The 16,416-nt window shown below is 43.7% G+C and overlaps 1 protein-coding gene across 1 annotated transcript in view; it reads right to left on the reverse strand.

Moving 5' to 3' along the window:
• The window catches only part of LOC143816860 (uridylate-specific endoribonuclease D-like), a 70,228-nt gene that overhangs the window by 24,351 nt on the left and 29,461 nt on the right, over positions 1-16,416 (reverse strand). The window contains exons 4-5 of the mRNA XM_077297784.1: positions 8,015-8,128; positions 6,457-6,563 (exon numbers count right to left, since the gene is read on the reverse strand). Of these exons, the coding sequence (XP_077153899.1) occupies positions 6,457-6,563; positions 8,015-8,128 (221 nt within the window). The remainder of the gene's footprint in view (positions 1-6,456; positions 6,564-8,014; positions 8,129-16,416) is intronic.

Consider the following 16,416-nt stretch of genomic DNA (forward strand, 5'->3'; position numbering starts at 1 on the left):
AGTCACATTTTTCCCACAAAAATTTTTTTTTAAAATTTCAGATTGTGCTGGAATGGTGTGAGGGTGCCATGTCACATTGGCAGAGCCCCTGAGGTGCCAGACCTGCCGAAACCCCCCATAAGGGACGTAATTCTACAAACTACACCTCTCAATGAAGTCATCTAGGGGTGCAGTGAACATGTTGACACTACATGTGCCTCACAGAATTTGAAACCATTGGGCGCTGAAGAAAGAATATTTTAATTTTTACAGCTAAAATGTTATTTTAGCCCCAAACTTTTAATTTTTATAAGGGGTAAGAGGAAAAACTGGACCTCTCAGTTTGTTGGGAAATTTCTCCTGACTATGCCAATACTCTACATGTAATCATGAACTACTTTTGAGGCACCGTACAAAACTCAGAAGGGAAGGAGTGCTATAATTTACTGCAGATTTTACAGTTATGGTTTGCGGGTGCCATGACCCACTGGGAGAGCCCTTGAAGTGCCAGAACAGCAGAATTTCCCCATATGTGACCCCAGTTTACAAACTACACCTCTCAATGAATTAATCTAAGAGTGCAGTGATCATATTGACACAACGGGTGTGTCCCAGAAATTTATAACATTGGACAGGGAAGAAAAAATAATACATTTTTTACCACAAAAATGTTGTTTTAGGCCCAGATTTTACATTTTCACAAGAGGAAATGAGTAAAAGATGGCACCAAAATTTGTCACACAATTTCTTATGAATGTGTAAATACCTCAGATGTGGATGTACAGTATTGCTTAGCCACACAGCGAGACTAGGGAGGGAAGGAGCGCTATTTGTCTTCTGTAGCACAGATTTTCCTTGAATAGTTTGCGTACTTCATATACAGAGCCTGTGTGAATCATGTAATCCCTTATAAAAAACTAACTTTATTGAAAAAATATTTTTAATTACACACCCTCCCAGTGCAAATATATCACAATATATAAATGGCCTGACATAACCTACAGAAACCCTATGATGACCTACTGACCCTTCCTAGCAGCGGGGGTTGGCGCCCTAAAAGAAACGATTTTTTGGCGCCCCTACTCAGCGGCGGCTGTCCCTGTTGCCAGAGATGAAGGAATAGTACTTATTGGATCACAGAGTAGGTTATGTGCCTATTGACACCCTTGTACATAGATATTGCGTACCTGGCGGTTTTTATAGGACCCATCTAACACAGATACAACTTATGGACCCTTGTTAGTTAATCAGAGCCTGCACGCTAAGAAGCAAAAACCAAGGGACCAAATGACTAGCTTTACACACACAGTTAATACATGATGAAACCGCCACATTGGATGCAAATATACATATACAGAGCCCCTAGGTGCTAGAATAACAGAATACCTCCCTCAAGTGACCCCAATTTGGAAATTATACCCCTTTGAGAATTTATCTACGTGTGTAGTGATGATTTTGACTAAATGGGTGTTTTCCAGAAACAAGCAGCAGTGGATGTTGTTGAGTGAAAATAGCAAATCTGCTATTGTAGTGCCCAGTACGTTGTAGTACCCAGTACTAGTAGGCCGGCTGCCGTCCCTACAGAAATTCCAAACATGTGGACACTAAATGTGGTTTAGGCACATTGTGGGACTCAAAAGAGATGGGGGCATTTGGATTTGGGAGGATAGAATTTGCTGGACTTTTTTTGGGGGGTGAGGAGCCATAGAGCTTTTCCCAAGCCTTTATGCTACCAGTAATGTGGAAGCCTACTATATTTCTGTTAACAGATAACAAACCTGAGTGGAGCATTGTTTTTGTGATTGAGTTGAACCTTCTATTGGGAACATTTTACAATGTTTGGGATCACATTTATCCTACACTCTATGTTAAGCACTTACATCAGGGTTTCCATCTAAATCTCCAAATGATGTGATTTAGCTCAAATCCCCAAGTGAACCATTCACTATAATGAGGCAGCACTCTATCTGGCCTCTGTTCAGTGGTGTCCTTCTTTTCAGAGGTGCACAAAACTGTGGCAGCCCACACTTTTTTGCACTCCTAAAAAGACGGATACCGCCGGATCATAGGCCAGACATCATCCATAGTGCCTCAATCTCTGTCATTTTGGCGAATCTTCTGGAGTTCCATCTGAATCACGTATTTCAAAGATTCAACCCCGGCGTAAGCGCTCAGCGCAAGATAAATGTGAGCCAAGCCTTACTGCGATCTTTGGGAGGCAGAATGAACAAATCAAAGGCAGGTGAACAATTGGTTTTATTTATTTTTTATGCCGTTCCTCGTGCAGTATAAATGATTAGATGACTATTTTTTTATGGTTGGCTGCTGTCACACACTAAAAGTTTTTGCATTGCCATATTTGGAGAGCTATAATTTTTCCATATTTTTGCTGACAGAGTCATGTGCTGGTTTGTTTTTCCGGGATGAGTTGACGTTTTTCATGGTACCAATTTTGGGCCCTTGTTATTTTTTTTATTGCTTTCTATTCCAATTTTTGGGAGGTAGAATGAACAAAAAACAGCAATTCAGGAATAGTTTTTTTTTTGTTTTTTTAATGCTGTTCCACATGTAGTAAAATTGATAATGAAGCTTTATTCTTTGGGTCAGTACAATTACAGTGATAGCACATTCATTTTTTTATGTTTTGGTGCTTTTACACAATAAAAACTATTTCATAGAAAAAATAATTATTTTTGCATAGCTGTATTCTGAGAGCTATAACTTTTTTATTTTTCAGCTTATGGAGCTGTATGACAGCTTGTTTTTTGCGGGACAAGATGCCGTTTTCAGTGGTACCATTTTTATTTACATTTGTCTTTTTGTTCACGTTTTATTCCACTTTTTGTTCAGAGGTATGGTGAAAAAGCATTTTTTTTTGCTTCTTTTTAAAAAATGTTGGGGTGTTCACTGAAGGGGTTAACTAGTGGGACAGTTTTATAGGTTGGGTCATTCTGGACGAAGCAATACCAAATGTGTGTAATATGTGTACTTATTGGTACTATATATACAGCTCTGGCAAAAATTAAGAGACCACCACAACAAAACCCTGTCATGGGCAGCCCAATCTCCAGACCTGAACCCCATTGAAAACCTCTGGAATGTAATCAGGAGCATGATGGATAGTCACAAGTCATCAAACAAAGAACTGCTTACATTTTTGCACCAGAAGCAGTGTGAAAGACTGGTGGAAAGAATGCCAAGACGCATGAAAGCTGTGATTAAAAATCATGGTTATTCCACAAGATATTGATTTCTGAACTCTTTCCGAGTTAAAACATTAGTATTGTTGTTTCTAAATGATTATGAACTTGTTTTCTTTGCATTATTTGAGGTCTGAAAGCACTTGTTTTTTTTTCTTAATTTTGACCATGTCTCCTTTTCAGAAAAAAATACAAAATGTATTGCTTGGAAATTTGGAGACATGTTGTCAGAAGTTTATAGAAGTTTATAGAATAAATGAACAATTTACAATTAACATTTTACTCAAAAATATACCTATAAAGAGAAAAATCAGACAAAATGAACATTTTGGAGTGGTCTTTTAATTTTTGCCAGAGCTGTATATACAGTTAGGTCCATATATATTTGGACAGAGACAACATTTTTCTAATTTTGGTTATAGACATTACCACAATGAATTTTAAACAAAACAATTCAAATGCAGTTGAAGTTCAGACTTTCAGCTTTCATTTGAGGGTATCCACATTAAAATTGGATGAAGGGTTTAGGAGTTTCAGATCCTCAACATGTACCACCCTGTTTTTAAAGGGACCAAAAGTAATTGGACAGATTCAATCATTTTAAATAAAATGTTAATTTTTAGTACTTGGTTGAAAACCCTTTGTTGCCAATGACTGCCTAAAGTCTTGAACTCATGGACATCACCAGACGCTGAGTTTCCTCCTTTTTGATGCTCTGCCAGGTCGTCACTGCGGTGGTTTTCAGATGCTGTTTGTTTGTGGGCCTTTCTGTCTGAAGTTTAGTCTTTAACAAGTGAAATGCATGCTCAATTGGGTTGAGATCAGGTGACTGACTTGGCCATTCAAGAATATTCCACTTCTTTGCTTTAATAAACTCCTGGGTTGCTTTGGCTTTTTGTTTTGGGTCATTGTCCATCTGTAGTATGAAACGACGACCAATCAGTTTGGCTGCATTTGGCTGGATCTGAGCACACAGTATGGCTCTGAATACCTCAGAATTCATTCGGCTGCTTCTGTCCTGTGTCACATCATCAATACACACTAATGACCCAGTGCCACTGGCAGCCATGCATGCCCAAGCCATCACACTGCCTCCGCCGTGTTTTACAGATGATGTGGTATGCTTAGGATCATGAGCTGTACTACGCCTTCACCATACTTTTCTCTTTCCATCATTCTGGTAGAGGTTGATCTTGGATTCATCTGTCCAAAGAGTGTTCTTCCAGAACTGTGCTGGCTTTTTTAGATGTTTTTTAGCACAGTCCAGTCTAGCCTTTTTATTCTTGATGCTTATGAGTGGCTTGCACCATGCAGTGAACCCTCTGTAGTTACTTTCATGCAGTCTTCTCTTTATGGTAGATTTGGATATTGATACTCCTACCTCCTGGAGAGTGCTGTTCACTTGGTTAGCTGTTGTGAAGGGGTTTCTCTTCACCATGGAGATTATTCTGCGATCATCCACCACTGTTGTCTTCCGTGGGCGCCCAGGTCTTTTTGCATTGATGAGTTCACCAGTGCTTTCTTTCTTTCTCAGGATGGACCAAACTGTAGATTTTGCCACTCCTAATTTTGTAGCAATTTCTCGGATGGTTTTTTTCTGTTTTCGCAGCTTAAGGATGGCTTGTTTCACCTGCATGGAGAGCTCCTTTGACCGCATGTTTACTTCACAGCAAAACCTTCCAAATGCAAGCACCACACCTCAAATCAACTCCAGGCCTTTTATCTGCTTAATTGAGAATGACATAACGAAGGGATTGCCCACACCTGTCCATGAAATAGCCTTGGAGTCAATTGTCCAATTACTTTTGGTCCCTTTAAAAACAGGGTGGCACATGTTAAGGAGCTGAAACTCCTAAACCCTTCATCCAATTTTATTGTGGATACCCTCAAATGAAAGCTGAAAGTCTGAACTTCAACTTCATTTGAATTGTTTTGTTTAAAATTAATTGTGGTAATGTCTATAAGCAAAATTAGAAAAATGTTGCCTCTGTCCAAATATATATGGACCTAACTGTATATTTATTTGCATTATTTTGTGATTTTTTCTGAAAAGATTTTTTTTTTTTTTTTTACTTTGTCCTACTATGGGACTTTGACTTATATAGCTCTGATCGCAGTTGTAAAGCATAGCAATGCAGAAGCACTGCTATGCTTTATAACCTGCCAGTGCTGCAAGCACAAATTAGTTAGATCCTGCACTAAACATGATTTAACTAACTTGCTAGAGCCTGGTGACCCGGATGTCATCATGATGACATCAGGTCACCGATCGGGCCCTCACTATCATGACGCGGTGGTACCGATTGTAAAGCAGAGGGCACTCCCTACCTTTGCCTAGTGATCCGAGTGTCAGTGCTCGGTGCTCTGATCCTCTCGCATGACAGGATCAGAGCACAGCTGCGGAGTAGATGGAGAAATGACTTTCTCTATCACCTCTGATGCCGGTGTTGGCGTATATCGCACTGCACTCGGGTGATATCTGAGTGCAATGCGATATTTCACTCGCACCCATTGACTTGTTTGGGTGCGAGGGAGCTGAGTCTCGCTGCCAATCACATCATGCTGCGATTGTTCTTTCATGCACAAATCGGCACAAGAAATTAATCATAGATATGAGCTGCCCCATAGAATAACACTAGGCAGAGTGCTATGGGATGTTTTATCACATAGCACTTGGCCCGTGTTATACGGTAGTGTGACTCCGGCCTTCTCTGAATGCTAAGCTGTGTTTAACCCAGCCCATACCACTGGTGGGCAGCTTTCTGTGTACACTGTGTATAGCTGCCAATCAGTAGTGTGGGTTGGCTGGACTACCTGGCAGAAGGCCAAGTACTGCTCAAGTGTTAAGATCAATGTTTTATCAACAGAAAATTATTATCAAAACTACAGCAAGCAGCTCAATAAGTGACACATTACTGAATTCAGTGTTACATAGTTACATAGTTATTAAGGTTGAAGGAAGACTTTAAGTCCATCTAGTTCAACCCATAGCCTAACCTAACATGCCCTAACATGTTGATCCAGGGGAAGGCAAAAAAACCCCATGTGGTAAGAGTAAGCTCCATCATGGGGAAAAAAATTCCTAAGTGTCTCTGTCTCTACATTGTGCTGCTCTCAGATTAGGTAACAAAAACCTGGTGACAGATTCCATTTAAGACCTTACAGGGAATATTCGCTAGGTTACAAATATAGCTGATTATAAAGAACCTACAGCAACACAGAAGTAAAAGAATAATTACTGTAACCAACTTCCTACTGACAGATGTATTACACCTACCGGTCCATCTGAACTGTAGCTTAGATAGTTAATCTCACCGGCCTTCTCCAGCAGATACAGATTCACCCAGCTGTGAAATCCAGATATTTTTCCTTTGTGAATTTCCCCTGCATTCAGAAAACAAAGTGATTAGAGCAACAGTGCAGTCTGTCCACGTTCAGGAAACGCTGCGTTTTTGACGCAGCGTTGAGCAGCATGCATAAAAAACGCAGCGTCCAGATGTTACAGCATAGTGGAGGGGATTTCATGAAATCCTGTCTCCACTATGCAGTAAAAGACGCATGCGGCAGACCCGAGAAAACTCACATGCGTCGCGTCTTTTAAGAATGCAGCATGTCCTTACATTGCAGAAAAAACTCAAGGACAACGGAGGTGACCTGCCAGTGACCTCAGGTGCAGATTTGGTCAGGATTTTACCTGCATAAAATCCTGACCAAATCCTGAGGCAATCCTGAACGTGGACACATACCTTTAGGGTATGTGTCCACGTTCAGGATTGCATCAGGATTTGGTCAGGATTTTTCATCAGTATTTGTAAGCCAAAAACAGGAGTGGAACAATTAGAGGAAAAGTATAATAGAAACATATGCTCCACTTTTGCATTTATCACCCACTCCTGGTTTTGGCTTACAAATACTGATGGAAAATCCTGACCAAATCCTGATGCAATCCTGAACGTGGACACATACCCTTAGGGTACGTCCATACTGATCAGATATCTGGGGATTTTCCATCTGAATTTTTCAGGCGTAAAATCCACTGTGTGTTACAGTATCGGCATTGTGGATTTCACAAATATATGCAGCACAAACTGATCTGCGCAACAATGTATTTTGCAATGTATTAGGGGCAATCCTTGTCAATTCCAAAGCAAAATCACAAGTAGAAATCTGCATGTTATTTACATGGATTTTGCCAGGGATTTGAAATGGTACCTTAAACCACAGAAATCTTTGGTGTTTTCCCCACTGACTCACAGTAGGAAATGATGTCTATCTGAATGTTACATCCCCATGCCTGGTCTTGTGTTCTTTGTAGGTTGGGAACATTGCATTTGATTTCCCCCTCAGTTGCTCCGTCAGAACTTAGTCTTAATCACAGAAAAAGAGGATTCGGACCTAAGCGCTGATGAGACCATTGAATGCTATGATGAAGTAGCTATCATTTTTTTTCGGACATAATTTGCAGCCATATCCACATATTTGAGGTGGACCAAGACGTAGTCAGCTGCATATTGGTGAATTAAGCATATATTGCTGAAAATAATGGCCGACAGAGCACACAGTGACTCCATCTGCATAAATATAGTCAATAGCCCCATCTGTGCATAGACCGGAATTCCATGTTCCAAGGTTTCAGATATAAACCCCGATGGAGCCACTTGCGTGGGGATCAGATGCAATGTGAACCCGGCTTTACCAATATCTATACTTTGTCCTCATCTCAACTTTTAAATCACTTTTGATCACACGGTCATTACCTACCTGCATTATCTTGTAATTCTTTCGGTATGTGTCATTTCTATTGTGTTTCAATGTGCTGGAAATATTTATCTCACCATGGAAGACATGTTCAAAGCCTGAAGAGTCCAAGGAACCTTTAGAGCGCGTGTACAATCCAAACCACATTTCCCGTAGGTCACTCTCAAAACTTTCAACTGATGTGTAATAACCTGTACATCAAAACTGTATGTCAGACAATCCACAAAGTCAAGATGCATTTATGTTTCCCAATTCATAAAAGTCATTCTCTAATAAACAAACAGAACTTTAGTGTTAACTGAATGCACAAAATAAGAGAAAAATAAGCATAAATGAAAGGTTCTGCAGCTGCCCTGTCCAAGGTGAACTACTTTGATTAATTAACCAGGTAAAAATGTTTTCCCATCTTAGACATCCATAGCATCTCTATAGGATATTCCATAGAAGATTGACAGCACCTATCTTAAGAACCATGCCCCATCTAAGTTACAGAACTTCCATAGAAGTGACTGTAGAGAGCAGCAAATGTGTGGCCACTTTCCAACATAAAAACCTGAATAGACAGATCTGTCAAAAAAACCAAGAAAAGTCACCACTTTCTCCCAAGCCGCAAAAAAAACACAAATGGAGTTGGTCACATTCATCCTGCAACGATCACCTTTCAATTTCGGGAGTGCAAGACCGGATCCATGTTCTCAAGATAAGTGTCCCAAAGATAGGACCTGGATCTAGCAGATACTTATAGCATATCACATGAATATGGCATTAATGCTGAGATAAGAATAATCTTTATACATATATATACAGTAGGTACGGAATGTATTCAGACCCCTTTAAATTGTTCACTCCTTGTTTCATTGCAGCCATTTGATAAACTCAAAAAAGTTCATTTTTTCCCATTAATGTACACTCTGCACCCCATCTTGACTGAAAAAACAAACAAACAAGCATTGCAGCTACTGGCAGGAGACACATAAAGAATAAAAATGGGACCTCTATGCTCAGGTATTACAGCAATTATGTAGATTAAGACTGGAGATGAGCAAATATATCAATATTCGGTTCGGATCCCGATCGTCAAATTTGCAATATTCGACGATTTAACCGCCGAATACAGCCAAACACTGTACACAGCACAAAAGATGGTGTTTCCCACGCTGTGTGACAGCGTGGAAAACACCGGTGTAACTTCTGAACAGCGGTAATGTTACCACTGGTAGATCGTTACCACCGTCAGCAAACTACAGGGTCACGCTGATAGGCTGCCGTCACACTAGCAGTATTTGGTCAGTATTTTACATCAGTATCTGTAAGCCAAAACCAGGAGTGGAACAATTAGAGGAAAAGTATAATAGAAACATATGCACCACTTCTACATTTATCGCCTTTAATAAGGTGCGAACTATTTACAAGGAAAAGTTTGTATCATGCACGGTCCATGATTACTGCAGTTCTTGATAACAGGAAACAAAAAGTGGAAAAACAAACCAAACAATTGGGATCCCGGGTCAACAAAGGGATCCCTTTTAAAAGTTAACCCTAGACGGGTTCAGCAGCAAAACAAGAACAAACAGTTAAACGAAGAACTATATACATTATCATGGTTTCGAGGTTTATTCTTGTTCTGGCGGTCTTGGTCCCTGACCTCCGACCGCTGCGGCATCGGCGCCGGTAGCAGGTCCCGCAGGGGCCGTCAGACCACCCGGTGTCTGGATCTGAAGGCTGACCTTGCTTGCGAGTTCAGCAGCCGCTACTACGCGTACGGTGGTGATGGTCACAAGATCTGACAAATCTGGATCTGTCATGATCGGGGCAACAGGTGACGCCCCCTCAGGTTCACATCGCCGCACATCCCGAGCACACCACCCTTGTGCGCTCCTGTGACGGGTGTACGTCACCTGGTCCCCCCTTCGTAGTGGGTCGCCATTCCGGTCGCAGCAAGGAGTTTTCACATTGTAACTTGTAACAAAGACGTCAGTGGGTAGCCCCGGCTCCTGGATGGAACCCCAACCCCTCTTCGGGTGGAAGGCCAACACAGTCCCCCGCTTTACCAAGCCTTTCCTGCCCTGCACAGACTTTCTGCGTTGCGTATCCGGTTGTTCAACCTCATCTCGATCCTTCCAGTGATGGATTAGGCATTGCTTATATTGCTTCTAGGTGAGCACGGCAAGGGTGAGGCCGTCCTCCCGGGCTCCCTCCGGCCCGGTCCAGGGGGTGGCCCACCGGAGGACCACCCCGTCTGGGCCCACATCTATGGGTTCTCCCATCTGGGTTGGTAGTGGAGGCACTAGCTTCCCCATCGTGTTAGAGGTGAGGATCACCCGCTCCACCGAGAAGAAACGATTATTGCTGGGGTGAGGAGCGCTCACAGGAGCGGGATCGATCGGGGGAACCGGACCGGTCAGGGGAGCAGAATCAGCCGGGGGAATAGGGGCGCTTTCCATACCTGCGCCTGATGTGATTCCACCGGTGTCGATCCGTTCCGCTGACAAGGACACTGGAATCGGCTGCAGCCCGGACCGCAGCTCCTCCGAGATGGTCTCCTGTGGTGGCCCCGCCCTCCATGGCTCCGTGGTCGGGATAGGTAGGCTCGGCTCCTCCGTCGGCGGCTCTAAGGAGTTCAGATCCCTCACCGGCGGTGGGCGCGAGTCCGTCTCTGATGGGTAAGGGCAGGCCGGGATCACCCCGCTGTTGCTCGGACACTTGCTGCTCGTCGCTGTCGGGCATTCGGCGGCAACGCATGCACCTAGCTCCGCCATTTCTCCGGGGCCGAGCTTCTCCATCTCCTGCTTCCCGCCGTTGCAAATCAGGGGGTCCTCTGCTTGAGGGCAGGTCCTCACTCTCCAGCCAGAAGCGCAGGGGGCGGTAGCCATTTCTCGCGCCACTCAGGTGGTCTCCTCCCATGGCACGCCCTCCTTCTTCTCTGGCGTAGCAATGGCGGAGGCTTTTGGCGGGAACTTCTCTGGTCAATGGCAATACACAGTCTCTCAATAAAGTACAGTCCAAGCACAATAAATCACAGTTCCAAGGCACACATGACCTGATTCTTCAGGCTTAAGTAGATCCTGTTCGTGATGCCAAGTTTGGAGCGCCCCCACACCGCCGCAGGGCCTAGGGGTACCCGGAGCCGGGCCTCTAGGTCTCAGTCCTGGGGTTGTCACGGTGGCTAGACCCGGTCCGTGGCCCTGTCTGTCAGTGGGGGACGTCCGGTGAAATAAGAGGTGTTGTAACGGTGCAGTTGTGGGGTGCAAGTCGCGATAAATAACGAGGACACCAGGTTGCAGTCTCTTTACCTCTTTACTGAAGATCTCTGAGTCCTCAATCCAGAATACGGCTCACCAGGCTGCGCAAGTCCGGCCGGTCCAATGGCACCTCCAGAGTTCTCTTCACAGGAGGAAATCTGTGCCTTCCCCCTAGCGCTATGTGTTGTAGTCCTTCCCTGCTGTGCTTACGGAAAGTACCCCACAACTGTTGTGTCTGTTTCTGATGTTCCCTCACAACTCGATTAGATGATGTTCTGCTAATCCTCCGTCCCTCCCTGAGGATCGGGTAGGAACGGCACCCGTTTGACGGGTAGGCCTGGAGTTCTTCCGGGACCCTAGAGACGCCCCTCTCCCACAATTGCCTCCCAAGACTTCATAGGTGATTTGAGTTAGACAGCCCGCCTGAGACTGACTGTCCTGCCGCTGTTTGGAGTATTGCTTGAAGCTGAATGTTATTCTACTCCCTCGGCGTTCCGGCCACCGGTAGTGCGCCTCAGTAGGATGTTGCTTCGGTCTTACAGCACGACTCCTACTGGTATTTCTCCTTTTGCGTGATCCCGTTTCTCACTCAGCACAATCTATCTCTCTTCTAATCCTTTCTTGGGCACCGCCGCTACCCGGAGCAGGCACGGTCCCGTTACGTTCGTTCTCGTTGCCAAGCCTCTGTCAGGATCCCACCCCTGACAGAGACCCTACTGTATCTTCCCCTACAACACCCTCTGCCACAAGGTGTTGCCTGGTTCCAACCCAGTCAGCTTCTGATCAAACTTCCTGCCCGACCCCCAGTTTACCCACTATGGTGGGGAGTGGCCCAATGAATAGCACCCTTAGCTCCCCCCGGAGGCCCGGCTGTGAAATGTATTGGTGTCTGTGATACCTGATCAGATGAACTCCTTCAGTGCCATCGGACGCACCATAGCTCCCCATAGTGGCGGAGCCACAGTACTGCAACGACCAGGACTCTGGGGCGCTGCACACCCATTCCTGGTTTTGGCTTAGAAATACTGATGTAAAATACTGACCAAATACTCCTAGTGTGACGGCAGCCTTAGATGTCAATGTGACCCCACAAAGATGCTTGAAAGCTTACAGCAGGTTAGCAGGCGTGGGCTGACGAGATAATACTTCTTCAATCAGCCTACGTCTGCTGTCACTGATGACAGTGATGGCAGGAGCCACTAATGGGAGTAGTCTCTCGTCAGCCAGTGCCTGTGCACAAATTAAAAAAAAGTGATCGTCGATCAGAGCGCTGCAGGGTCACGCTGTCAGATGTCAGTGTGACTCCGCAGAGATACTTGACCCGCAGCGGTGACCCGCAGTAAAAGGCTTGCCGCAGGTCAGCAGGAAGTGGCTGATGAAAGACTACTCCTCACATCAGGCTATGTCTGCTGCGACTGATAACAATGATAGCAGGAGCCGCTGATGGGAAAAGTAGTCTCTCCTCAGCCAGCACCTGTGCTCAAACTTAAAATAAAAAACATGAAAATTAGTTAAATACAGATTCAATTAATAATAAAAAAAACTAATTATACTCACCTAACACCAAATCCAAAACGTCTTTGTCTCCTATAAAAAATGTAAAAAAAAAAAATATATATATACTCACCTTAACTCCCAATCCCCGATGCCCATGTCTCCTATAAAAAAAATAAAAAATAATAAACAATCATATACTCACCTGTCCACCATAGTTCACAAAATCCTGATTGTCCCACGGTGATCTCAAGTGTAGAATAGTCACATCGGGACATCAGCGATACAATGTAATTCACTGAGCTACCGTGAGAGAGGTAACACGGGTTCCTGATGAACTCTGGTGAACTTTCTGAAGCAGTGGTGGTGCATAAGTGAGAGCACCTTGAGGAAGTTACCGCTAGTCACTGAGGCTGCGCCCACAGCAAGTCATTCACCAGTGGTTCTCAGCCTGGACGGTTGCATTTTGGCACTGGCCAGGTTGAAAACTATTAATCCCCAGACATGGATTACGGCATGGGGCACAATGACAGAGAGGTGAGGGATATTGCTTTTTTTTATTTTTGGTTTATTACAGGAGACGAAGGATTCAGTGGAATTAGGCATTAGGTGAGTATAACTGTGTTAATTATTTTTAAATAAAAATGGAAAAGTACACCTGCTTTTATTAGCAGCAGCAGGTGTAGACTGATTTGAGTAAGGCTGCCATCACACTAGCAGTGTTTGGTCAGTATTTTACATCAGTATTTGTAAGCCAAAACCAGGAGTGGGTGATAAATGCAGAAGTTGTGCATATGTTTCTATTATACTTTTCCTCTATTTGTTCCACTCCTGGTTTTGGCTTACGAATACTGATGTAAAATACTGACCAAATACTGCTAGTGTGACGGCAGCCTAAGGCTATGTGCACACGTTCAGGTTTTTTCGCGATAAAAACGCTATAAAAACTCATTAAAAACGCATACATTATGCATCCTATCATTTAGAATGCATTCTGCATGTTTTGTGCGCATTGTCCCTTTTTTCCGTGAAAAAAACGCATCGCTGTAAAAAAAGCAGCATGTTCATTCATTTTGCGGATGTTCCGTGTTTTTCCCGCAATTCTATGCATTTGGAAAAAAACGCACAAAAAATGCGTCAAAAACGCATGAAAAAACACGGAGAAAAACGCATGCAGTTTTTTGGCAGAGATATCCGTTTTTTGTCAGGAAAATTTCTGCAAGAAATCCTGACGTGTGCACATACCCTAATAGTCCCAAAAGCCAGCACCTGCTGTCATTGTTCTCACTTGAATATAACTGTCATTCTCCCCTGCTCTTGCTGATCACCGGCAGAGCAGGGGAGAATGATGAGAGATGTCTTCAACACCAGGCGCCGGCTAGCAGCGCTTACTGTGCCGCTGCTTCCCTGGCACCCGCTGTGTGGTACTGATGCGGCACACGGTGTGCCCCACGTATTACACACACGAACATTGACATCTCTCTCTGATACTGTTTTGACGTTAGTGTAAGCGCTGTGGGAAAATTTCTAACTTCACTGGCGCTGACGTCAGATTGGTGAAATGAGTTTATTGGCTGTGCACTCCCAAGACCTTTCTGATGGCACCTGGAGAGCTCACGGTGAAGTCAGACAAGTCCTACGAGTTCACCGCGAGACACTGGGCAGCGGTACCAGACGCTGGTCAGTGTCTCTGCTGGATGGCAGGCTGTATGGTCGCAACATGCAACCATGTAGTCTGTCATCTAGATGTAGCAGAGCTAGACCCATCGCAGGACAAATGGATTATTATCTTCTCTGTGGAAAGGTGAGGAATATTGTTGTTTTTAAATTAAATTCTATTGCAAGAGACAATGGTATCACTGGAATTGGTGATGCAGTAAGTATGGTTTGATTAAGATTTATTAAAGGAGTATTTCTTTCAATTAAAGGACTTTATTCTGGGTGTGAGTGTTTTTATACAATATGACTATGGGATTAGTAATGGTGGCATCTTATAGTCGCCTCTCCATTATTAACCTCAGGGCTTGATGTCACCTAACAATACAAAGGTGACATCAACTCCCCCAACTATCACCCCACTTGCCACTGCTACATTGCAAGTGGGAAGAGCGAGGCTTAGTGCCAGAATTGGCCTTCATGTTGAACTCCGTTGAACTTTCTCATGCAGTGGTGGTGCCATAAGTGAGAGCACCGGAGTTCATCAGCTGATGAACTCGTGTGACCTCTCTCAAGGTAGCTCAGTGCTGTCAACTGCAGGAGTGATTACCTCTTGTGTCAATGTATTGCCGGCTGTCTTTGGGAGCAGTCACATCAGTGACTGCTCTCAAAGTCATCAGGATCATCGTGGGACAATATGGATTATTATCTTCTATGTGGACAGGTGTGGGATATTGTGGTTTATTATTCTTTTTGTTGCAGGAGATGTTGGCTTCAGTGGATTAGGTGTTCGGTGAGTATGGTTTAATAGTTTCAATATAGTAGTCTATGTCATTATTTCAAATAAAGGACTTTCTTCTGGGTGTGTGTGTTTTTTTTATAATATCACTATGGGGTTAGTAATGGGGGCTTCTTATAGACGTGGCTCCATTACTAACCCGTGGGCTTGATGTCACCTGACAATGCAAAGGTAAAATCAATCTTCCCCAACCATTACCTCACTTGTCACAGCTACAAGACAAATGGGAAGAGCAAGGCTAAGCACCAGATTTGATGCATCTTATAGATGCGCCTTATCTGGGGCAGCTGAGAGCTGATGTTTTTCACCTGGGGGAACAAGTATCCATGGCCCTTTCCTAGACTGCGGCAAGAAAAACGAAATCTCCGAGCACTAAAAAATACTCGGAGGACCCCTGAGCGTGCTCGAGAAATCTCGAGTAACGAGTATATTTGCTCATCACTATTGCTGGCAGCGCAATGACATTCCTACATTGTGCCGCCTGTGCCAGGTGATGGAAGAAGAAGAAGCAGCCATTCATTGTAGGAATTCTACAGGGGCAGGTGAGAGGCATGTGTTTTTTTTTACTTTCTATATGGAGAGGGCCATTATGAGGGCCACCATGGGGACTTTACAAGTGTCTGAGGATCATAATGGAGGACATTATTAGTGCTTTGGACCAGAATTGGGGGACATCATTAGTGTATGTAGCCATAATGTGGGACATTAGTAGTTTATGGAGGCCACAATAGGAGACATCCTTAGTGTATAAAGCATAGTGGGGACAATTTTTAATGTATGGGGTCACAGTGGGGGTCATTATTAGTGGATAAGGTTACAATGGAGGGCATTATTAATGTATAGGATAACAAAGTGGGACATTAAAACTGTCTTCCATTGATTCCCTATACATTAATAATTTTCCTATTGTTTTCCTATACAATAATAGTACAATAAGAATGTATCTCATTGTAGCTCCATGCATAAATAACCACCCCTATATTGGCCCCATAATGTTTTAATGTCCCCTATTATGGCCCCTATTAAGGTGTGGGGTCAAAATTGCTGACAATACAACTCTATCAGGGCAAAACAGGTGGACACTTTTACTGTATGGGTGCAGAAATAGAGTATGTTACTACTGTATAGATGGCACTGAGGAGGGGGCATTACTGGTATAATTGGGCACAAAGATGAACATGACCATTGTATGGGGACGCATCGGAGACTTACTATTGTGTAGAGGCCCCAAAATGGAACATAAGCATTAGTATTGTATCGGGGATTTTACTAATGTCCTATAATTTAT

The sequence above is a fragment of the Ranitomeya variabilis genome, chromosome 3 (assembly GCF_051348905.1).
Source record: "Ranitomeya variabilis isolate aRanVar5 chromosome 3, aRanVar5.hap1, whole genome shotgun sequence".
NCBI classification, from domain to species: domain Eukaryota; kingdom Metazoa; phylum Chordata; class Amphibia; order Anura; family Dendrobatidae; genus Ranitomeya; species Ranitomeya variabilis.